General features: G+C 38.1%; 1 protein-coding gene across 2 annotated transcripts in view; it reads left to right on the forward strand.

Moving 5' to 3' along the window:
- The window catches only part of Fras1 (Fraser extracellular matrix complex subunit 1), a 460,021-nt gene that overhangs the window by 335,842 nt on the left and 98,760 nt on the right, over positions 1 to 25,419 (forward strand). For both annotated transcript variants that reach the window (XM_046459197.2, XM_046459211.2), the window contains 7 exons: positions 3,987 to 4,165; positions 8,145 to 8,261; positions 14,137 to 14,251; positions 15,691 to 15,828; positions 17,924 to 17,956; positions 21,271 to 21,402; positions 24,037 to 24,162. In XM_046459197.2, the coding sequence (XP_046315153.1) occupies positions 3,987 to 4,165; positions 8,145 to 8,261; positions 14,137 to 14,251; positions 15,691 to 15,828; positions 17,924 to 17,956; positions 21,271 to 21,402; positions 24,037 to 24,162 (840 nt within the window). The remainder of the gene's footprint in view (positions 1 to 3,986; positions 4,166 to 8,144; positions 8,262 to 14,136; positions 14,252 to 15,690; positions 15,829 to 17,923; positions 17,957 to 21,270; positions 21,403 to 24,036; positions 24,163 to 25,419) is intronic.

The raw sequence follows: 25,419 nt of genomic DNA on the forward strand, positions 1-25,419 counted from the left end.
GATATTTATAGAGTGCTGCTCAGTTTGGGTCTGTCAGGTGGTTTTTTCTTTATTAGATTAAGATTATGCTTTTTCCCCTGTTTCAGTGTACGATATCAGAAGGTGCATGATGGCCCTGTCTTATTGCTGGTTAATTTGGCTAAAGTAATATCTGCCAAATTTCTCCACTGTTAAGTTAGTGTTTTCCCATTTGTAATTAATAAATATCCTGTTCTTATCTTACTTCCAACTACTGATTTTAAGCTAGATAACATTTCAATCCATTTCATCTCTAAAAATCTAAGACTCTTGTATTAAATTCTCTATCTTGATTATTAAAAGCGAAAAGCTAAGCCCCCAAATTTCACAGAAACAGCCCAATGTTTCATCAAATATTAAACAGAACAATACTGAATTAAATTGCTTTAAGCAGAAAAAGTTTGCCATTTCTGCTTAATAAATGCCATGTAGACTTTATTGTGATCCCTTTCTTACTGTAACTCTCTTAATTAACTTCTTCCTGTGAACATAATCTTTCTTTGTGTCCAGATCTCACTACTAATAGTAATCAAATCACATTACCCTTGGGAACTATTTAAGAGTGAAAAGAGTGGTGGGAACTAGACACCTGTCTACCTTCCTCCATCTGTTCAGTGAGGTGCATCTGTGTAGCGGTTACCTCCTTGGCCCCTGGCTACTGTGAACTCCCTTATCACTTCAGAAGGTTCAGGTTGGACTCCAGGCATTTTGTAAAGAGTTGACCTTGGAATGCAAATAAATATATTTTTTTTCTATATTATGTGCATAAAGGGCCTAAATTCAACTGCTCCCAGATTCACCACTATTTTCAAAAAAAGGTTTAGATGAGTTGATTAATACTTGTACCCTTTGCTACTTCATAGATTTGAAATAAATTTAATAGGATGGTTTTAACAAAGTACCTTGAACATCATTTGAGGGAGAATCTGACTTAATCATACTGCCAACTCTAAATTATTCATCATAGTATAAGAAAACTGTTAATAGAAATTATCTCAATCCCAACATAATTCATGGAGTTCCAAATGAGATTCTAATCCTTAATAGCTATTAAATTTTCTCTTCAAAATTCTCAGTTAAAATATAAAATTTGGTATACAGGGAATCCCAAATGAAGATGATTTTCAGTATTTTAAACCTGTGTCATATCCTTGTATGATATAATCATAGAAGCAGAGGTGAGGTGCTACAGAAAAGGTTGTTTCTCTGGGGAGTGATATTGGACAAATTGTATCATTATATTATATGCATGTATGAATATATAACAAATCATATTATTATATAATATGATCAACTATAATGCACTAATAAAAAAATGTGGAAAGAGGTGGGGGAAAAAGGTGCCTCTTACCACTGTGTGGTGACTCTCACACAATACCAGTATTTCTCCTTGTCCACTCATGAGCTTGTCACCAAGGTTTCTGTATTAAAACACATCCAGTACTGAACTCTTTGTCCTCCCTCCAACCTGCCATCCTCCTGTTATTATATTTTCACACATATTATTCCATAATATTATTACATTACTATTACTTGAGTGATTTTTATAGAATGAATTCCAGCCTCTCTAACAGGACTACCAAGCTTTATAGACTTTCTATATTCTGATCACACACATTATGTGTTCTAAATCAACTCATGCCATTCACCTTCTGAGAATCTCCCAGTGGCTTCCACTTGGTTGGGGGCTGATCTTTAGGGATAGGAACTGCATCTTGCTTATCTTTGAATCCCCCTAGTTTCTAAGGGCCTCGTTTAGTAAATAGACCCATTGGGTTCTACTTATTGCATTGAATCTAATGAAATTGGCCAATATCCTGTGATTCCTGTCTGTCTGTATAGCATGGAAGAAACTTTTATATGAAAAATAATTTATTAGGCCTCATTAGGAAAATTCTGCATTACTTTTCTATTTTAGAAGGCCAAGTAGCTAAGAAATCAGCAATTGAGTTGTTTTCTGTCCCTTCTACTTGTCACATTTGCATTGTGGTGATTTCCTTTCAGAATATTTTCTGGCTGTATTTGCACTCATAAAAAGTCCACATCCTGGGAAGTCATGTCTATTAACAGCACCTTATGAACAAAATTTGAGTTGGGAGAGTGGTAATGGAATTTTTGACTAGGTACAAATGAAAAATAATATAAGAAAGAAAACTAGAGTGAGTTGATTCCACACCTGATTCTGTAAAGAAGAGTAGTGATCTTCTTCTTATATTTCAGTATTTCATTACCATCCAGGACATTATGCTCATTTTAAACTTGAATTTAGAGCATCTAAATATTAGAATGAGTGTTTTCTTTGGCTAAGAAAATAAATTTCTCTAGGGTAATTAAAATGTGCTACCAATTTTTTGGGGAAAAAGAATGTGCAGTCAATTGCCCAGTATATCTGTTTTAAGAACTCGGTGTTATCCTACTGAATGTTTTAAAAATAGACAAATAAACACATAGACATTATTTTTCTCCTCCACCTCACACTCTTCCATGCCTTTCACTTTCAAAGGTGAAAGGATGGCTTCTTTCCGATTTATTGTTATATGCCTTTTCGTGTGAATATCGCTTATTTTCAGCAGTTCTTCTATTTCGGTTTCACCTTCACTTGAAGGTATATTCTTCTTGTGAAATTTTAATTGTTTCTATAACACCTCTGTATTTGTGATCTCACTTTAAGACAACAGTAGCTTCAGGTAAATAATAAGCAGTAAAAACAGATTTGGTGGTGTTTAGAGTTATATTTTCTTGCTTCAGTTCAAATAAAGTTTAAAGAATGAAGGAGGAGAAAACGTGATCAGTTATTTATCAAGATTAATACTAATACATATAAACAAAATACTTTTGATTGATAACGGAGGTTCATGACCAAGAATATGAGCTTCAGATCTAAATCCTCACTCATTACCTTATCAAATGTGTGATGACCACTGAACTTCTCTGAACCTAAAGAACTTCATCTGATGAATTAATTCATGGAGATTCATGGAGATGATAATAACATCATTTAGAAGTATTAAATAGAAATTACAGTAAGGATGAGCATTTGTGAAGTGTTTACTGCAAGTTAAGCATCCCTTATCCAACAGGCCAAGGCCACAAGTATTTCCGAATTCAGATTTTTTTTTTCAAATTTTGGAATATTTGCATATCTATAATGACATGTCTTTGGCATGGGATCCATGTCTAAACATGGAAATTCATCTATGTTTCATATACACCTTATGCACATATCTCAAAAGTAATTTTATACAGTATTTTAAAAATGTGGCTGCATTTTCACTATGATCCATCACATGAGATCCAGTGTGGAATTTTCCACTGTACCATCATGGTGATGCTCCAAAAGTTTTGGATCTTGGAGCATTTCAGATTTGGATTGTTATTTTACAGATTTTTCACATTACAAATGCTCAACCTGTGTTATCCTTATTTTACCGATGAAGAACAGTGACTTACAGAGCATAAGTAAGCTCATGCAGTTGGAAGTGGTGGAGACACCACATAGAGTCTGGTGCCTGCCATATTTTTTCTAGTATTAGCTATTTATTTTCATTGAACAGAACTCTCCCAAGAGCATCTTTCACTGAATGTTTTCTAATTTTCTATTGTGTTTTTATACCAACTTCCTGGTTAGAAAATTGTTGCACAGAAAGTTGTGTATAGAAATGAATCCATCCCATGCCTGATGTTTGAGTGTTTACAGCCTACACTAACTACTATTTTGGCCTCCTTTATACAACTTTATATGTAAATTTTCCTTGGTTCTTTTAGCTGAAAGACTGGGAATTCTATATCTAAAGATGAATTTAGTAATATCTGTTGAGTTCTGTATTAACATCCTTTCCTTCATCTTAAATAAAAACAATCATTTATTTTTAGTTAAAAAAAATAAAAGAGAAGGATGGGGAAGGAGGATAATAACTCTTAACTTACTCTCCCCAGATCTCCTCATTGTGTGTCCTCTGGTTTCCTAGGGGAAGTGGTCCTTCTGGTGAATATGCCTGCGGACAGTCCTGCAGACCAAGGGCAGCACCTGCCTGATGGGAGGACAGCAACCCCCACCAGCACCTTCACCCAACAGGACATCAATGAAGGCATTGTGTGGTACAGGCACTCGGGAGCCCCAACCCAGAGTGACTCCTTCCACTTCCAGGTATCCTCTGTTTCCTGGCTTTTCTGAACTCTGTAGAAAGCCTTCACCCTCATTTATAAAATTGACCAATTTTCTACAATGGCCTGAAAATCATGTTGGGAAGAAGAAAAAATGCAACTAATAGCATTAAGAGATTTTTTTTAACTGTCTATTTAGATATATAGGTGCCTTCACAAGCAATCATCCACTCCAAAAAAAAAGGTTTATGTTAAATAATGGCCCAAGTGTTCAGAAAAAAAAAAAAATCCTTCAAAATAGAAAAATACTTTATGGGGAAAAATCTTATTTTTTAAAATGTTCTTGAAGCATTTAACATCTTATTAAAATCCTGGACTTATAGCCAAACTCAGTAGGTTTGAGTGTGAGTTTTGCCACTTTACTTGCCACTTTACAATTACTTGAGCAACATCCTTGTGCCTCAGGTTCCTCATTTGTGAAATAGAATTACTGAGAAAATTGAGTTAATACATACAAAGCATTTTTGAAAACTGCCTATCAAATAGTAAGCACTATGTAAGGATTTGTTACTGCCCTTTATAAAAATTGATAAAATACTTGATTGTAAGGAGACCTGGAGTAAGTTAATGAATGGATAATTATACTGGCTATATTCTACTATGAATATATTAGAAATTAATAATGAAAAGATAATAAAAAAATTTAAACCCCTTGGAATATTTTAAATAATCTCCTAAATAATTACTAGGTCTTAAAGGAAATCAAAGCAGTAAACTATTAAGAAATATTGATGAGGAAGAAATCAGTTATCAAAACTTAAATGATGTAGGCAAAATTATACTCAAAAGAAAATTGATGGCAGCTCTTATTATTGAGCAGTAAAGCACAAAAACAAATGGACTAAATATTTAACTCAAGAAGCTAGAGAACCACAACAGAAACCTAAGGAAAGTAAAAAGAAGGAATTGATAGAGACCAGCAGAGGGGTCGATTAATTATGAAATGCTAGACATTATAACAGTACAAAACCCGATGTTTAAAAAAAAGCAATAAAAATCAGACAAAACTCTGCTAGCACAGTTTGGAAATGAAAAAAATTAAGCAAATACAAAGGAAAAAAGAATAAAAACAAGAATGTTTAAGCAGAATACAGATAAGAATGTGGCAGTGTCAGAGAAAATACATATGTTAATGATAATCAGCCAAAGCAGTGTCACCTCCGAGTCTGAGGTTTTCTTTTGTTAGGATCCAGTTGGGAATAAACCAACCACAATCGCTCACCTTGTTAAAATTTCCTCCGTTCTGCTTCTGACACCTGGTGTGTACATCTTCATTGCCTGACTAATTTATATTGTGTAAAAGATGTGCTTTTCCAAAGAGTAGGTTGAGATAAATCTGGAAACCGTTAAAATGAGATTCTACTGAACACATTAAATGTCCATTGAGCGAGCAAATGCTGTGGGTCCTTTGTCCTAGTTAACTTTTCATTGTTAGCACCTGGGGACTACTGCAGTCATCAGAGAATGAGCCAGAATGGAGGCAAGGACCTCAATCAAAAGAAGTCACCTCAGCAAACTAGAATCTGGGGACCTGCTTTTACCTCCTTGAGGGTCAGGAGAGAGAATATTATCAATGTAGCAGGTTTCCCTGGAAGGGGACTCTAAGCACCTGCTCAAAATGATATCTGATTGCTCTCACAAGTTGGTTGCTAAGTACAAAAACAAAATAAAGCAAATCATTAAATAAAAATAAAAAAATAAAGCAAAATGAAATAAAATTTTAAAATGAGAGTAAAAATTATCCAATTTTTTAAAAAACTCAACGAGAATTTAAAACATCCATCTGAACATTATCACTTAGAAAGTTGTTCCCTTGACACTTCTTGTGCAGAATTTGTTTAGAATTCCCATTTCAAATTACTTTCAAAGTGTGTTGGATAATATACTCAATAATGACAATATACGTTTTTGGAAGTAGATTTGAAAATATAGAAAAAAAAAGTCAAAAGTCAATCAGAATCAGGTCTGGCAAGAAAAAGAGTGGTAATTATTTTTTTATTAAAGTGGATAGTAATTATGAAGTAATGCTCTCAGCTTTTTTAATGATTTGTGAACTTCCTCTGAAGGCAGTCCAAAAAGTGCATTTTAAACACTGACAGCACCTTTATTACAAGTATGAAACAACTCTGAGATTGTGTTCTCTTAGACATAAAAGTTTTGGTTTGTTTTTAAAGTCTCAATGGTTTATAGGCTTACCTCATATTTTGATTTGAAATACAGACACTATAGCCATGTGCTAAAATAAATGGTTAGCAACTTTTCCCATTTATCATCTTAGTGTCCCTAAAGGATTTTAAACTAAAAAAGATGCTGTTCTGATGATTCATTTTTTCTTCCCTTGTTTTTCTTTCTTTAAGGCAGGAAATGCAATATAATGAGTTGCATATATTTAATTCCATTTTAATGTTGATGTGCTGTCATGAGCCATCAATGCATCCCATCTGTTACTTTGCATGAAAGACGGGATTTATGTAATACAAGTGGCATTTTAAAATAGAGACAGTCTAAGGGAGAGGAAAGCATCATGCACAATTAGTCATTTTTTGGCGTGGGAAATAGCCCTAGTTTTGGTATATTTGGATCACATTGACACCTCCTCGGAGGATTTGGTTTTTGAAAAAAATATCAATGTATTTCACTATCAGTGACTTTACTGAGAAGCCAGACAGACTCACTTGCCAGTAATATGCCCACATTTCACTACCTGCACATGCTGTTCCTTTTTCTTCAAGAGATAGAACACGTTTTCCCCTTTCTTCATTTCCGAAAGCTTCCAAAGTAAGTCATCTTGGTCAGTGGAACTGATATAAAACCAACTAATATAAAACCAACTAACCAATATTGGTTAATTGGCTTTGCAAATTTGACACATTGCATTTATTTATTTTTTTATTTTTGTGCAGTGCTGGGGATTGAACCCGGAGCCTTGTGCATGTGAGGCAAGCATGCTACCACTGAGCTACAACCCCAGCCCAGAAGACAACCTTTAAAAAGCAACTAATACAATGCTGAGCTCACACTAGATGATCAGTGAATTATAGATTAATATTATTTTATAACAACAATATGAGGTATCTCCTTGAAGACACAGATATTCTGAAACTTGATCCCAGGCATGTGATGTGATCCAGATAAAGACTAAGAGTTTTCTTCTGTGAGCTGTAGCTGCTGTGTTGCCTTCTGTCTTGGAATTTGCACAACCCTTACTCCTGTCATATGGAATTAATATAACTACACGTGGCCACCAAGGGCTTAGCAGTTCTTATGATAAACAAAGGTGGAATAAACAGTGGCGACAAGGGAGAGTTTAAGGGGGCAAGAAGCAGCCTAGGAAAAGCATAATTTTTCAGTGGTTTTGAAACAAGAAAAAGTTGATTCTGTGACTACTACCCTAACTGTAAATGTTAATAATTTTGTTCTGTAAAAACGAGGCTGAGATTTGACATTGCTAGTCTAGGTATAGGAATCTATTATGAATAAAGATGAAAGGAATGGAATAAAGATCACATGTCACATAATCATAATAATGCATTACGTAGCCATCCAGAATTATGTTTTCAAGAATGTTTAAGGATATAGCAAAATATCACAGTATTTTTTTAAATAAAAAATTAGAATATAAAATTGCATACAAATTGAGATTTGTCTGCACAGTAAAAAAATTAAACTGAAATACCTCAATGTATTAATAATCACTCTAACTAGGTAGTGAAATTCTAGATGAGTTTTTATTTCTTTTTCATACTTTCCTGCAATTTTCAGAATTGCCTAAAATGGTTGTGTGTCTTTTGTATAATCAGTAAATGATTAACAATAAAATATGAAGAACAGAATGAAAAGTGTAATGCAGGAACGTATAGGATGCAAAGACAGATGGTTTAAAGGGGGAGAAGCAAAACCCATGTAAGCATACTCTGACCAGCAGAAGATGAAAGGCTCACCAGGATGTCTTTGCTTTTCAGGTGTCCAGAGCCACAGATGCCCAGGCCCACCTGGAGAGCCGCGTGTTCAACATTGCAATCTTACCGCACACGCCTGAGGCAACTAAGCTCTCTCTGGAAACATCTCTCCATATGACTGTGAGTTGGGTGGGAGAACTCATGGTGTACACTTGGAAGAGGCATGTAGTATGCTGCTGGGATTTGATACAGTGTCCTGGTTTTAAATGCGGTAGATTCTTGGCCCAGAACGCAGACCCCAGAGCCAACAATAGCAGCCCTGGAAACACATTTCTCACTGACTTGAAAAAGAAACTTAAAATTCCCAGGATGAGAGGAAGATTATGTGGAGTGCATCTTGACCTCCTATCCATTGCCAATGTCCTTTCTCTAGCATCCCAGACAGTTACAGGATCTCTCCTGGAGTGCTTAGAAGAAATTTCAGGCTTATCTACATGTCATTAACACCATTTGAGTATAATTATTCAACCAGTTATAGCACCACCTAGCTGGAGAAACTGTTATTTTTCAAAAGCTGTATGAAAAGTTATCCTTGCATTGTAAAACATCCTAGAGAAGGTGGTGTCAGTGCTGCATCCAGAGAGATAAGTAGCAATTCGTTACCCAAGAGAAAACTTGGGGACAGGTTGCAGAATGGAGAGGTGATGTCAAAGGGCACTATCACAGATATTAAGAGGACATGAAAGACACAGTGAGAAAGGATATGACTGTGGAAAAATTGCAAATAGTCCCATGAGACTGAAGAAATGAGGAAGGCAGAAAAGAAGAATAGTGGAAATGTGGAGGTAACTGCACCAGATCACAGAATGGCCCGTGTGCTGTGTGAGAGGAACGTGATGCATAGAAAGATCTGAAGGAAGGTGTCAGCTACATTGTCCCATGAAGCTCAGTTCAGACGATTAGCAACTCTACTGTAAACTCTACTGTAACCCTGTGTCTAGGGTAAGTGGGATGCCAGAACCACTCTTCCAGACAGCCACAAGCATGCAAGCCCTTGTAAATCAGCGACTATGAATCCAAGTTTTAGTTAGTGCCCACATAATTACACTCCAAAGTAGTGTATCAGCCTTGAGCCACAACAAAGAGAGTGGTGATAGTTTCAGAAATTATGGGTCTAGGGCATGACAGAGACATAAAGGGGAAAATAGAAAGTTTTTAATGAGTAGCTGGTATCGGCATTTCCACCATAAACCGTAATTTAAAGAAATCATAATTCAGCAGCACTATCAAGTCTATAATTCATCATTCTGACTGGAGGAACTTGGATCAGAATTTTCTTCAAACTGTAAAGAAAACTGTGCATACACATTTCTTGCCAAATGCTAATGCAGTGTTATTTTGAGCATAGATAGGAAAAACAGGCCAGGAGCCATGAAGATGGTGCCGTTCCGCTCTGCTGCTGAGCACCTCTGAAGAGACTTGTCAAGTTGATTTAACCTTTAGGGTCTCAGGTTTCATGTTGCAAATTAGGTCCATCCATCTGAAACAGAGGATATGTCAAAAGTTAGTTTACCATAAAATTTGATTAGCTTGCTATTTTGTTACTTATAATATACAGAGTGTATATTTATTTGATATTAATTAGGGCTATTGCTGTAAGACATGCTTGTAATCTGTAACAAAAAACACATTCTCAGTTCAGTAGTTTAGACTCATCTAAACACATAGGTACTGCACATATTTGCTAACTACATTATGAATTTATGTGGTAGATATATAGTATAAGCGTGCATGTGCATACACACGTGCACACGCACACACACACACACACACATAAAAATAGGAGTCTACCTCCACATGGATTCATCCAGGCATTCATTCATAAACACATTTGATCTCCTGGTTTATGCCAAGAGATGTGGAAGACATAGAGATTCAATGACCTTAAAATGGAGCCTCTATTTTTCAGGAACTTTGAGTCAATGAGGAGACAACTAAATAAGCAGTGATACTACAGTGATAAATGCAATGACATGGAAGCCAATGGGAGGGCACCTAGTGCATAAGAGCACGGGAGAGCATCACAGAAGCTTCCTCTAGGAGAGGACTGAGTTGGCTAAGTGGAAATTATCTCAAGATCAGGGTTCTCGAGATCTCAAACTAATGCCTGTAATACCAGCAGTGTGGGAGGCTGAGGCAGGAGGATTGAGAGTTCAAAGCCAGCTTCAGCAAAAGCAATGTCCTAAGCAACTTGGTGAGACCTGGTCTCTAAATAAAATACAAAACAAGGACTGGGGATGTGGCTCAGTGATAGAGTACCACTGAGCTCAGTCCCCAGTATCCCCCCCACCTAAAAAAGAACCCACCCTAGGATTTCTAACTCAGCAGGTCTGACATAGAGTGAAGAATCTGCATTTCTTTACAGGTCCCCAGGGGATGCTGTTTGCTGCTCAAATCTCCACCTGTAAATAACCTCAGATGGAGAGTAAAAAAGGGAAAATTCACCCAGGCAATAGGAGCAGCGGATGAAAAAAACTGGAGACACAGGAGAACATGACATATTTGAAGAATGATAGGTGGTTCGGTGGGCTGGCACATAAATCCCTAAGTGTAAAAGCAGCATGAAATAACAGTCAGATCATGGAGAACCTTATGATGAAATTTCCATTTTTGTCCCCAAAGACTGTTGTGTTGAAGGATTTATAGCAGAAAAGTGCCATGACCAGATTTTTAATGATTGGTTCTGGAAGCTCATTCTGGCTACAGAGTAGAGAACATTCTGGATGGGGGATATACAGACAACCAGTAGACTATTGCATTCACCTAGAACAAGAGAGATTAGTGGTTTGAACCCCATGCAGTGGCAATATGAGTTCAAGTTTAGGGAGATCTTGAAGAGATACTTATATTCCCATGTTCATGGTAGCATTATTCACAATATCCAAGAGGTGGAAGCCAGATAAATGGACAAAGAAAATATGATATATAAATGTTGTCTATACATGACATATAAAGGTGATACATATGTGTGTATATCTTTATTATACACATATGCTCATACCTGGAATATTATTCAGCCTTAAAAAGGAGGAAATACTGTTATATGCTACAACATGAATGAATCTTGACATTAGGCCAATGCAATAAGCCAGTCGCAAAAAAGACAGATAACATCTGGTTACACTGGAATGAGGTCTATAGAAGTAGTCAGTCTCTCAGAGAAAGAAAGTAGAATGGTGATTGCCAGGGGTGAGGGGGGAGTGGGATAGGGAGAAAAGGAAGGTTTCTCAGTGGCTATATTTTTAGTTTTACAAGAAGAACAATTTCTAGTGATCTATTATATAATATGCACATAGTTAGCACTGCTGTACTGAACACTTAAAAATGGTTACAGTGGAGCTGGGAGCTGTGGCACATGCCTGTAATCCCAGCAGCTTGGGAGGCTAATGCTGGAGGATTGTGAGTTCAAAGCCAGTCTCAGCAATTTAGCAAGGCACTTAGCAACTTGGTGAGACCCTGTCTCTAAATAAAATATGGAAAAAATATGGGGATGTGGCTCAGTGGTTAAACACTCCTGGGTTCAATCCCCAGTACCAAAAAAAAAAAAAAAAAAAAAAAATTGTTACAATGGTAGAAAAAATTAAGAGAGAGATAAAGAAAGGTTTAGAGGCACAGTAGCAAATTGTATATGGGAAGACTCTTGTTTCTGCTACTCCTATTGAATCCTCACGAATCAACCCCAACTGATCTCCATCAAACATTAATACCAAAGTGCCATTTATTAAGATTAGGGATATGGGTGGGCGTGACAACTTCAGTTTGGGGTCTCCTTATTCTGAAGCATAGTGAGTGAAAGTGAAAATAATTGATGTGAATTCACAGATGTGGAGGGGACACAGATCACAGGGCCTCACCAGACCACTGTAAGAACTTGACTTTTGTTCTGATTGCAAAGCCCCTGCAGGGTGTTGAACCCAGATCCAGTGTCCTTTGTAAAGGGATCACACTGGCTGCTGTGCTGAAATAGACTGTTGGGGAGATGAAAGGACAGTCAGGAGGCCATATGATCCAGGGGAGAAGCTGGCTCTGAGCAGGGTGGTAGCAGTGAAGGTAGGAAGAAAGATTTGGATTCTGGATATATTCAGAGATATATGGGTATTATGAAAACCATTATTCTGCAGTTTTCTTTGGTTGACAGATATGTCATAAAAAATGTCTTCCGTAACGATTTCCGTGAAATTTAATCTCTCATTTCTTACTATGTTTAATTGATAAATATTGAACATTTTAAATAGCCAGTATTAAAATTGATCATATTTTTATATGTCTCAACCTCAATATTGCTTTCTTCACAGAATCAAGTCCTCACTTTTTCTACCCAATGTCTATTTCTATTAGTAGAGAAAAATGTATAAATTCTAAAATAGAATATCTGTTGTCTTGGCTGGAACTTATTTCCCTTTTCCATAGACCTATATCTCTGATAATTCTCTCTTCTTACCACTTTATTGTTTTAGGGACATCTAGATTTTCAAAAGTATCCCATGGTACTCTGAGAATTTTAGGTTATTACAATGGTTTGGAGATTGCAGTTTTGCAAACAGAACTGAACAGTGTGCCAAGCCTTTACTTTTTTCCTAGTATTCATGCCCACATGTGTCTGCACACATGAATGGGCTGTAAACACCTTATATAGGGCATATATTTTTAAATTTGTTGTCCTTACTTGTTTTATTTTAGGTTGAGAGACCAGCTGCTGTTTGCAATTCTAATTTTCCTTGCTCATTACATTCCAGACCTGAGCAAGGACCTGAAATATGACTCTTTACTTATGGGGGGATTGTCTTAACCTGCAGATGCCGCCTCTCCCTGGGACAAGTATGCCTTGGGGACAATTACAAAGCAACTGCAACCTTCAATCTTTTTATGGTTAAAAGAAGAGCACCACACCCTCCTCTTGGAGCATTACTGAGCCCCACTTAATCTTTTTCTAAATGGGGAAATTCCTTCTGGAAGAAGCAGAGCTTCAAAGAGCAGAAGAGCATGTCACACCCCAGCCTACCTCTAGGGTCAGTTAGGAAGAGCCTGCAACAAGCAGGATATTATGTTCTAAGACAGCATGCATGACTCGGTTAAAGGTCCATGCTCAGACTAGTTTTCCCTTTTATTCTCTCTATACTGATTTTGCTGCCACTGTCCCCAGTCATTGCCTACTTGTGGGAGTCTGAATCTTTCCTTGTTTTTTTGAGTGTTGCCTCCTGTTGGTGGGTCATGGATGTGCACAGGATAGTGAAAGTAACACACATACATGGGGCCCTCTGATTAATATTGCTTGACCTGCTTGCTCATTGAGTCCTGAAAGCTAGAGGAGAAAAGCAATATCTAGTTCTTTTGCATAGTAGAATGAACACAAAGAGAAATGTTGGCTATTATTATAAGCTTTAATAAACAAATAGCTCTGAATGCAAATAGTGAGCCTCTTTTGGTGTTTGAGGCCCTATTCATCTTTAGCCCTTTGAAAACAGAAAGCATTACAAATTCACAAAATTGAGGTTTGGGGTAATGCTCTGAAGAACCTCCTGGGGCCAAAACTTAAACCTCCCAGTTGGGTCATCAGAACTTCTTGCCAGATTCAACCTTAGCCCATTAAGTTAAAAGAGCAAAGATGTGGAAGCCAGATGGAAACAATAGAATAGCCATCTGTGGAGCCTCTTTTAGACCCAATGTGTTCCCATGCAAGCTCTACTTGGGGAAAAATAACCATATTGGGACCCCCCCCACAGCATATACTGACATAAACCTGAGGTCAGGGGCAGAGGAGAGAACAGCTAGATAATCTACAAAGGTCTCTGTAACCCTGAGAGCTTCCTGAGATTGGGACAAATCTGTAGTGCAAGACACCAGATCCTTTTGGACTTCTGGAGAAAACTCTACTCAGTGTGACTGATTTAAAAGCCCAGAGAGAATTTGCTTTTATTTTCTTAAAAAGGTTTTGGAGGTTTGGTTTTGTTTTCATCACACCATTTTTCCTTCTCCCTTTCTGAACGTTTTTCAGGCTCGGGAAGATGGCCTGACTGTCATTCAGCCTCTTGCCCTGTCCTTTGTGAACTCGGGGAGGCCCAGTAGAAAGATTATATACAATATCACTCGACCTCTGCATCCAAACCATGGTAAGATGTGCAGTAAATGATCTTTTGGGAAACGCTATCGCCTACCATTTGTGGACAAATCTTAAAAATTCTGTAGCTTTTGCTGCTTGGGTACATGGAGATACTGATGGGGGTTTTAGGAATAAGAGTTATTCATATCCCGTGCACCTGTCCTCTAGTTTAGAACTAAGAGAGAAAGAAAAAGAATAATGTGTTGGCTTTGGCTCGGATAGAGCTGATTTGAGTACGTGGTGCCACCGGATTGAGCACTCTCTGCCATGACCTGATAGAACCCGGCGCACATAGGCATTGTCTGTAGGGACCAAGCCTGCCCTGAGGGGGCAAGCAGACCAAAATGAGCAGGTGCTAAGGGCAAAGAAGTCTGCCAGAGCCCAAAGGCTCCTCCTTTCATAGGGAACACAGGAATGCAGAACTGGAGTCAGAGGAGAGGTGGGCCCCTTCCATCAGTCCCCAGCACTCAGATTTCTTAACATTGAGCTCACATAATGAGCTTGTGTCCAACAGAGGTGTGCTGTCCCTCCCAGGAAGGAGACCAGCTTCTATGACAGTTCTGCTCCTTCTCTGACACTGTTCTCCCGACACCAACCACGGTCCCTGAAGGAAGCCTCTCCCATTACCAAGTTCCCAACGAAAAGTAAAAGTCTGAAAATTAAACTCCATTACCTTTTGATAAAGTCCAAAGCCATTTAAAGTCTAAAAGTCGCCCTGCCCTTTTTTTTTAATCTGCTAAGTTATCATAGAAATTCTCCCTACAGTGTCAGACCAGAAGCTGGGCCATCTTCTTCAGAATGGCCATTGGTCTCAGCCCCACAGAAAGTTCAACCCCCAGCCTCACATGTGCCTTCCTTTTAAAGAATAAGATATGAAATACGATGAAAGCATTAGCTCTGTACCTGCAAAATTTATGAACAGTCAAACCTGCAGCCCCTAAAGCACTGAGCATAGGCCAAGTGAATGCTGCAAATCCAGTTCTTAGAATAATCGAGATTCATGTTTCTGTTGCCAAAGATCATCGCAGAGACTAAAGCATTTTCTAAAGAGAGGAGGGAAGACGAAGGAAAATCTCTTTACAGCCTCATCAGAAAATCATTCTAGGTTGGCCTCTTAGCAACCTTGACCTGTGAATGAAACTCACCTGGGAGGGTCTCATAGTTATGGTACCCTTTCTGTGACTTAAGGAAAATTACGTGGTCCGAGCTCATGAGGGGCAGTAGTTTGCCTCTTACTATGTTTTAAGTTCCATGAGTCCTACTTTGGGTTTTAGATTTGCCCTTTTCTTCAATTACAAGAGAATAGTACACCAAGAACAACCAGAGAGAGTAATTGGACCTGAAGGATAAAAGACTCCTACCAATGAGCAAAGCTGGCTTTGTGGCTCTGGCCAGCTCGTCAGCCTTGAGAGTTACTGGTGGTGCTCATGCCCATTTCTTTCTCCCCAGGTATCATTGAGCACAGGGACCAGCCTCACTCACCCATCCGGTATTTCACACAGGAAGATGTTAACCAAGGGAAAATCATGTACCGCCCTCCCTCTGCAGCTCCCCACCTCCAGGAGATCATGGCCTTCTCCTTTGCTGGTAATGCTCTCTCTCTCCTCTGCCTTGAGGCACCTACACTGCTCTCTGTGGATCTTTATGACTGACTCGCTCCAACTCTTCCCACAGTCCTCTGGACAGTTTGGTGTGACACTACTTTATAGCTGTTGAAGATAGTTTGTGACCTGTCAGCCACTATGTGCCTTTGTCTCCTCCATTCCACCTTTTCTTTTTCCCATTAATTCACGCATGTAGGCTTACTTTCAGTAAGCTTTTATTTTGTGGCTCTTGAGTGCTGATCACTAAGTGAGACCTTGGAGATACAGTGGTAAGCAAAGAGAGGTATGGATCTGTTCTTGGACTGCTTGGAGATTTAGGTATGGAGACAATTGGATAAATAGTCCCAGTAATGAATGATTAATTGCAGACTGAGACAAGAGCTCAGAAAAGGAGGAATAATGTTCCACAGTAGAATTAAACATTGCAAGACTTGACCTAGTTAGTCCACGGAGGCTGTTCGAGGAAGATATTGACAGTGGAAGGATGGATAGATGCTACCAAGGCTGTGTGTGCATAGAGGTGATGGGAGAAGCATTCCTAAAAGAAGGGCATGTGCCCTGTGTGTAGAAGCCCTGGGAAGGAGAGAACATGATAGGATTTAAGAGTCAATGATCCTGTAATATGGTGAGTGAGTGTGCAGAGATGAGCTTGGTGGAGGAAATGGGCCAGACCTTATAGGTCCTGGAAGCCTATAAGAACTTGAATCTTAATTCCAAGACTTAGAGGATGCAGTGGAGGTTGATGATATAGGGGATGGCTTTTATAAGGAACTTTTTATCTATAGTGATGTAAATGCGCTTGACAAGGAAGCCAAAATAAATAGGGATGTGAGTAAGGGAAATCCAGGTGGGAGGGTCCTGCAGTACCTCAGTGAAGGCTTCACAAGCAGAGGTGGAGAATACAGGTGACCTTCTGCGATTAATACCAGGAATTGATAGAAGACATATTTTTAAACATTGAGTGGAAAAACAATTGAATTTTTCATTAAAGCTAGCACATGCCTTTCTGCTAAACCATGACAGCCTTTAGTCTTATCACAGTGTCTCTTCCCTTGACCCAGTAATCAAAGCTGCTGACTGCAAAGTTGCAAGTCCCTACCCCTAAATATTGCTATGACTTGGAATGACTTGAAAACTTTTGGAGCTTGTTTCTTTATTTCTAAAATATATGCACCACATAAAATGCTGAATATAGGCTATTACTTTGATATAGTAGATTTATTCAAATAGAACAGCTGGTGATTTCTACGGTAAGTTGAACATGGATTAAATAATCCTAGAGTTTCTTTTTTGATTATGGTAAACATATGAAGTGATATTTGCCACTATTTAATATAAGTTCAATTGTCTAGAAAATGTTAACTCCTTAATTAGATTGAAAATCTCTAAGGGCATGGAGAGGCCCTTTCTCTGAGGAGTAACCCTGATGTTTAGTAACTGGGTAACTAATAGCCCATGAAAATTTTCATGGTTCTCTAGCCCCCACTTTACAAGAACTACTTTATAAGAAACTCAAGATATCCTGGGATTAGAGGAAAAGAAAACATGCCAGCCATGGTTGAAGTAATTTCCAAATCTGTTATACTTGCCTTAGTAGCTAGAGTCTCTTTGGGAGAGCAGAGTCCTGTCTTGTATAATCTATGGGATAAATGCCACAAGATAAATCTCTCTCACAGTTACAGTGTGTAAATCAATGTCCCAAGCATCACTCAATTCTACAATGGAATTGACCCACCTGAGAGCGCTGTCAGTGATATACGACATCACCCACATTTGCCAATTTGTAGGATTTTATGTACTGATAAAATTGGATCTGAATGAATGTATTATAAATCACTCTAACTGCTGTGATATAGAATTATTCCACTATGTGGTTCTTTTTGCTACTTAACATTAATGTTGGCATCATTAAATTTGACATAACATTAGCGAATGACCTACTGATGGTTCCTCAAGTCAGAATCATCTAGGTTAAAACAATTTTTACCTTCCTAATTTCTGTCATATATTTTGTGCCTTTTCCATGTATCCATGATTCCAAAATATATTATATAAGGATTTCCTCTCACTCTTTTCAGGTCTCCCAGAATCAGTGAAATTCCACTTCACGGGTAAAGATTTTAATCTCAATTTTATTAGACAATAAGACTTTTCCTTCTCTTATTATTCCTTTCTTTTTGCTCTTTTCCTCAGTACTTTAACCTATTTTCTAAGAGTTACTTAAAAGTTGTGTGACTTTCCTTCTACAACAAGTGTCTTTTAAAATAATCACATGGTTAGTTACTTAGTAATTGCTTAATTTTGTATTCATAGAAAATGTCAACCCAGGATGCTAAAGATTAATGTTATTTAGGCCCTGATTCAACTTATCTTAACATTTGTTAAAAAAGAGCTGATAGTGGTTAAGATCTTAGACTCTGAACCAGATGGCCTGAAGTTCAACCTACTCTGGGAAAGTTTCTTAACCTCTCTGTACCTGAATGCCTCATCCATAAATCGAGGTAATAATAATAATAGTAATAATAATAACATAGGTAAGGACCCCAGAAAAACGATTGGTCACAATCATCCCTGTACACTCAGTTGATGAGTCAGGGTTGTATGTAGTCTTGAATAAAGCCTCTCATTGAGTGCCTTGACACTGGAGGGAAGAGTCTTATGACTCAGAGCATGAGCTGAGAAGTCTGTGCAGAAGACCTTAGCATCCTCTTGTAGTTCATACCGCATTAGAAGCTGAGCTTCATCAGTACAAGAGAGTCTGACTTCTATGCTGGGGCAACTCGGGCAAGTTTTCTTGTTTAAGTTTGACTGAGGGTGGTTGGCTATAAATAGTGTCTTAAATAACCATTTAGATGGGATTGACTATTCCATTACAATCGCCCATCCATGTGTCCTGTTGTATTTCATGGAGGGGGAAATCTTGGTGGGACAGATAATCACTTATGTCAAACTCCCAGACTTTTCTTTCTTCTTTGACGGTTAAAAATCACACTTGAATCAACAGTTTCAGTGTGTGTCACTGTTGATGTGACCCTAAAATCAGTTCATCTAATGGCAGGCCTCTATGTAATCCATGCAATCAGAAATGATATATGATACTTTTTTTACCTTTTTTTGAAACAACTTACAATAAATATAGTCTTATTTAATCATTTTACAAGAATAAGTATTATTTTTAGCATTTTAAATGAGGGGAAACTGAAGGTCATTAGGAGTAAATAATCTGCCACTGGTAGATTAGAACTAGGATTTAGTACAAGTTTCTGACTCACAGTATGGGGTAATTAGCTTCACCTGATGTGTATGTGTTGCTAATGGAAACTAAGTGTCATGGTAGGTGAAGGGTTAACAATTAATTTCTCTAGGACTTTAAGTTAATGATCCTTGAACCCTTAATACAGATTTAATGGGATGGACTTTGGGCTGACCTTAAATTATCATGTATTCTTCCTAAGATTCTTTTTAACTATTTTTTTGAGAAAAACTTGGATTCTAGTAAGGAGGAAGCCATCTCCTTCAGGAGAATTTTGTGAGAGAAAATTGAAAATTGGACAGATAATGAACTACAGCTGTAGCCAGTCCAAACCTGATATTAGCCCATGAATGAGGGAGAGGAGCTATTTCAGTTAATCAGCTACGATGAGAAGGAACACTGATGTCCCCTGAGCTGACTGGCTTCACGACACATGCAGACACTGTGGAACAGTGTGTGTTCTCAGCAAGGAACACACGGGAGGTAGATGGTGCCCACAGGAGGCATTTAACCCCAACAGGCAGTTTGACTATTTCTTAGGGAAATCAGAAACATTTCTTAAAGAGAGGGCTAGACATGGAATTGCTAATATTTTCATTTTAAGTCCTTATGTTTGCTTGTGAAACACTGCACCAGCATGATATATTTTCTAGTTATATAACATGAACTGGAAAACAGCTTTCTTCCACTTTTATACAGGCAAGGATATGCCTCAGTCACACTATGTGATATGGCCAAGTTTTAGGGCCTTTCCTGTCCTTCTCTATAAAATAAAGATGTTGATGTCCCTGTGCTTCTTCCCACTGAGAAGCAAAACCAATTTAAATCATAGCAAATAAAATATAATTATATTTTACAATTATTTATTTTTACTTTAACTTAGATTCCAGAGATCTCAGAGTCCTGAAACCACTGAAATTTATAAAAATAAGTTTGTGTGTTTCCCTCCAAATTGTCAAAAGTTAAGAATCATCTGTCCCTATCTTTGATCATCCAGAGAGAAGGAGATTTAATATAAAAAAGAAGCAGTGGCAATAATTTTGCCCTCAACTGAATGTCCAGAACCTGCATTTCTGTGCGGATGATGTTCTCTCTCCTTCCACAGGGCTATTTCTGGACTTCTCTAGGACATGGAGTATACCTTATAAAATCTAACTGTATTTTCAGATCTGCCTTAAGAATGAGAAAAATCTAAAACTTGAATGGCATCATTACTAGGAGTTAGTGAGCATTGCTTAAGAATGCTTAAAGGAATCACTCTGCTTCAGAAGGAATTGGATTCCTACTGACTTGCTACTAAGTCCAAAAGAAAGTGAGGAAGGAAACCAGTTTCTCATAACCAGGTCATCTGAAAGCATACAACACATTTTAAAGCATGAACAGTGCAGTTCTCTCAACAGCCACCATAGATAAACACTCTGATGGGCTGATGATGCTGACTTCCCTCTAGACCAAGCTTTGAGAGAGGGGTGGGCATTACTGAGAGAGAAGAAAGCAGAAATAAGAGTCAGTTTTGCCTTGTTTTCCTTAAGAGATCAGTGTTCACTTGGATGGAGGGAACCCAGGGAAATAAAATTTAAAGTCACTGTTTTGCTCACAAAGATGTCTTCTATTTATGGCATTGTGCATAATGACCAGGTAAAAATGGATCTGCTTACTTTCAAACAATTGCCATACCTTCAAACAGTTGCCAAAATCGTTTGTATGACAATTTTCTGTCCTTTCAAAAAATTATTTTCTAATGAAACAAAAATGTGTTTTTTCTAAAAGAGAGTTCTTAAAAGAAAATATTTTTTGGAATATTAGGGGAATGAATTTAATAAAAAAAAAAATCTCCACAAATAAAAGCCTTTACCAGCATCATCTAAGAGTGCATATTTTGTGTTACTTTCCACTAACATTTGTCAAAATCAATTTGCTATGAAAATATTCTCTTAAAATGGCTTTGTACTTAAAGTCCTTTATCCTTTTCTTATCCATAGAAAAGGCTTTGTTAGAATAGCTCACAATATCTTGCTTATTTACTTTTCTATCTATAAGGATCTCTTCATTGTTAAGGTAATCTTAAAATGCTTCTAGCTTTGTATTTGTGGAAACAGCCCGAAGATGACTAGACTACAAGTTGATTAACACTTGTGTGCACACGTGTGTGTGTGTGTGTACACTTACCAGTTTCAGATGGAGAGCACACTAGTCCAGAGATGACCCTCACCATTCATCTCCTTCCCATGGATGGACAACCACCAGCGTTTCAGGTCACAGCTCCCCTGCTCCAGGTCAGCCCAGGAGGCCGCACTTCTCTAGGTAAGAACTGGGAGCCTGAGAGAAACATGTCTCTGGAGATAGGATTGTGTTTCAGCAGCAGTTCCTCTTGAAGCTTCTTGATGGTCGCTAAAAAGCAGTGGCCTCCTCTTCCTGAAGTTCCGAGCATTTACACCTATATCCTCTGATACCACCAGTGATGAGAATCAGTGGGGTGAGTTCCATTACAGCAGATGTGAAGATTAAACACACAGGAAATGCCGAAGCAATTGTAGAAAGCAAGTTTTATTTAAAGGATAGAACAGAGACTTCTTTATACATTTTAGAATTCCTTTGTTCTCATGCCCTCCTTCTCCCCTTATCTTGCCTCTCTCCTCTCCTATCCTGCATATGTGACCAAATGGTGGGGCAAATAGTGGAGTGATCCAAGGCTGAAGGAAGCCACCCAGGGGGATGGGCAAGAAGAGACCAGCCCTGGAGGCATTAATTAACAGCTCCTACAACTCCCTGAAGGGGGGAACAATTCCTGGAGCAGGTTACCTTTGCAACAGGTTGGAGGAGGAAGGGGAAGGGCTTTGGAGATGGGAGCATGTGTTTCTTTTTTTTTCCAACCATCTCCCATCTTCCAGATGGGACCCAATTATTTATTATCTGCATTGACTGTCCTTCCTGCCCCGCCAGCCTCACTTCCTCCTGCCCATTCTTATGCAAATAGAAGCAGCATAGAGAGAATGAAGTACACCCTTGGAAGGCCAGCACTTGTGATGGAATGCAACCCTGAATTTATTCCCCAGTCACCAAGAGTTTGATTTGTTGCCTTCACTAAAATATAAAAGTAACAGCAGAGAGGAGAATGGAGGGGAGTGGGTTTCAATAACTACTCTTAGGATTTTTATTTAGAAAGTGAAGAGGAAGAGGAGAAATGACAGATCAAAATAACCTTCAGAAGTTGTGAGAAGTTAGAGTCAGCCCAGTTATTTCGTACATATTTTTATTTAGTTTTTAGTATACCTATTCTTTAGGGGTTTATGTGTTCCTCTACCAAGGACAAACAGTAGACAATGATTTTTGTTAGGTATGCTCTGTAGATCCTTATGCAGTTTCTCTGTATGGCTTCTGTCCCAAAATTAATTTTCCTGTTTTCTCCATGTGGGTTTTTAGCCAAAAGTTGACATCGAATTCATAAACAAGCCATTAAACTAAGATAAATGTCACTTTTACTCTTATCTTCACTTTCATGATGGGCATAGCAGCTATCATTAAACTTGGCTTTTCTGGTAGAATCAGAAAAATAACAAAAGAAGAAACCATGATAAGCAAAAATAGTTTATGGAGTATTTCCTGAAAGAAAACCTACCTCAGCTGGTCAGGATCAACCTTCTCATGGCCTTCCTCTGTGCATGCCCTCATTTGTATGGAAGAAAAAAAAGTATTCTGAATTCAGAACTGCCTACTTGTAAATGAATTTTGGAAGAACCTACATGATACAGTTTGTGAACAGACTGTGCTATCAGTTTTCATTCTTGTGCTGGATTGGAATTAAACAGCACTTTTTTCACATTTTTTTTATTTATATATGACAGCAGAATACATTATAATTCTTATTACATATATAGAATACAATTTTTCATATCTCTGGTTGTATACATAGTATATTCACACCAATTTGTGTCTTCATACCTGTACTTTGGATAATAATGATCATCACATCATTAATACCCCATGCCCCCTCCCTTCCCCTCCCACCCCTCTGCCCTATCTAGAGTTCATCTATTCCTCCTATGCTCCCTCTCCCTGTCCCACTATGAATTAGCCTCCTTATATCAAAGAAAACATTCGGCATTTGGTTTTGGGGGATTGGCTAACTTCACTTAGCATTATCTTCTCTAATTCCATCCATTTACCTGCAGATGCTATGATTTTATTCTCTTTTATTGCTGAGTAATATTCCATTATGTATATATTGCCACATTTTTTTATCCATTCATCTATTGAAGGGCATCTAGGTTGTTTCCACAGTTTAGCTATTGTGAATTGTGCTGCTATAAACATTGTTGTGACTGTGTCCCTGTAGTATGCTGTTTTTAAGTCCTTTGGGTATAGACCGAGGAGAGGGATAGCTAGGTCAAATGGTGGTCCCATTCCCAATTTTCCAAGAAATCTCCATACTGCTTTCCATATTGGCTGCACCAATTTGCAGTTCCACCAGTAAGTATGAGTGAACCTTTTTCCCCACATCCTCACCTACACTTATTGTTTTTTTTATGCATAATAGCTGCTATTCTGACTGGAGTGAGATGAAATCTTAGAGTGGTTTGATTTGCATTTCTCTAATTGCTAGTGAGGATGAACATTTTTTCATGTATTTGTCGATTGATTGTATATCATCTTCTGCGAAGTGTCACTTCAGGTCCTTGGCCGATCTATTGACTGGGTTATTTGTTTTTTTTAGTGTCTAGCTTCTTGAGTTCTTTATATAACCTAGAGATTAGTGCTCTATCTGATGTGTGAGGGGTAAAGATTTGCTCCCAAGATGTAGGCTCTCTGTTCACCTCACAGATGGTTTCTTTTTGATTACAGATTAGCTACAGCCTGGCCTGAGGCATTCGTATATAGAGTATGCAGTTTGTCATTGTACCCACTCTGCCTCACCATGCTTTGTTCTCCTTGTTGCAGGCCTCCGGTTGGTAGTGAGAGATGCTGAGACAGACCCTGAAGAACTCTCCTTCGACCTCCGGAAACCTCCAAAGCATGGTGTTCTGCTTAGGCTTATGGATGGGTTCCAAGAACCCATGGCCACAGGTAGCTGCACAGTCCTTGACCCGCCTGGGAGGTTTTTTGCTCTACAATTGGTTTTATGTGAAAAGAAGTGAAGTGGCTCTGTGGGATACACTGTGAGGAGAGACTGCCTTTCATGTTTCATTCACTGGCCTGGTATTAGACTTCTTCCTCTGTCCACTCCCACTCCTCATCCCTCGTCTGCCCCAGCCAACTCTGGAAACTGTGAACCTGCTTCCTCAGGTTGTAGGTGAAATGGGCAGACTTCTAAAGCTTGTAAATGCATGTCATCACCACCATAGGCGTGTTAGCTGTAAGCTTGCACGGCTTGCTGTGCGGCAATAGTTCCGGTAGCTTCTCCATGAAGATGAATTTGTCATACTGTGGTGTGCATATCCTCACTATGTGTTTAGTACTGTGACTTTGATAGCATTAGCAACATGTGTCTTCATAAAAAAGGGGGAACACATTTTTGAAGTATTACCTAAGCAATATAATAGACCAGCTTTTAAGAAACACATGAAAGTACAAAGAACACAATTGAAATCTACTTTTTAATAGTTAATATCAAGTCTAGTGTTATTTCTTCCAAAGTGGTCTCCTTGAAATGTCATTTTATTCCAACCATCTGTACTTTCTCAAACCTTGATATGGTTCCTTTTAGAGATATAGTAATGCTTGCTTCTGAATATCCCTGGTAAGAGATATTATTAATATCTCTTGCCCTTGAAGGTATATTGAATTTTAAGAACTACCACCAGCATGTGGGCATCACAGAGGTAGATTTTAAAATTTTACTAAACAAATGCAGTGCCATTAGAACAGATATGAACCACCCAAAGGGAGTATGTTAGGGGTATTTTGGTCACTGTCTTGTTTCTTTAACATCACATGTCACCTATCCTGTGTAATTAATTTATAAGGTCTAAAAACATTTGTAAAAAGTTTTATTTCCTTTCTCAGGCATCACACCGCTAGTACTAGTAAAACACAGTAACATACTGTTGAAGGGAAGGCTTCTTAGAATATGAATACAGAATGAGTTGATTTTTCCATCTCATTATATAATACTAATTATTAGAGCCGAAAATAACTTCCAGGAAGACTGATTCCTTGGCTGTGTTCTGTGGACTCATTAGAGCTATGGCTCTTAGAGGCACTTGTCATGAAAAGGGTTCCATAACCAAACAGGTTTGAGAACCTTTAATATTTGTATATTAATGTTTTAAAACATTATTTAAAAACTCAAAGTCCTGCAGGTTAAAACATAAATTCTAAATT

Source organism: Marmota monax, unplaced genomic scaffold (genome assembly GCF_021218885.2).
Source record: "Marmota monax isolate L192 unplaced genomic scaffold, Marmota_monax_Labrador192_F-V1.1 WCK01_AAM20220418_F8-fsc00112, whole genome shotgun sequence".
Taxonomy (NCBI): Eukaryota; Metazoa; Chordata; class Mammalia; order Rodentia; family Sciuridae; genus Marmota; species Marmota monax.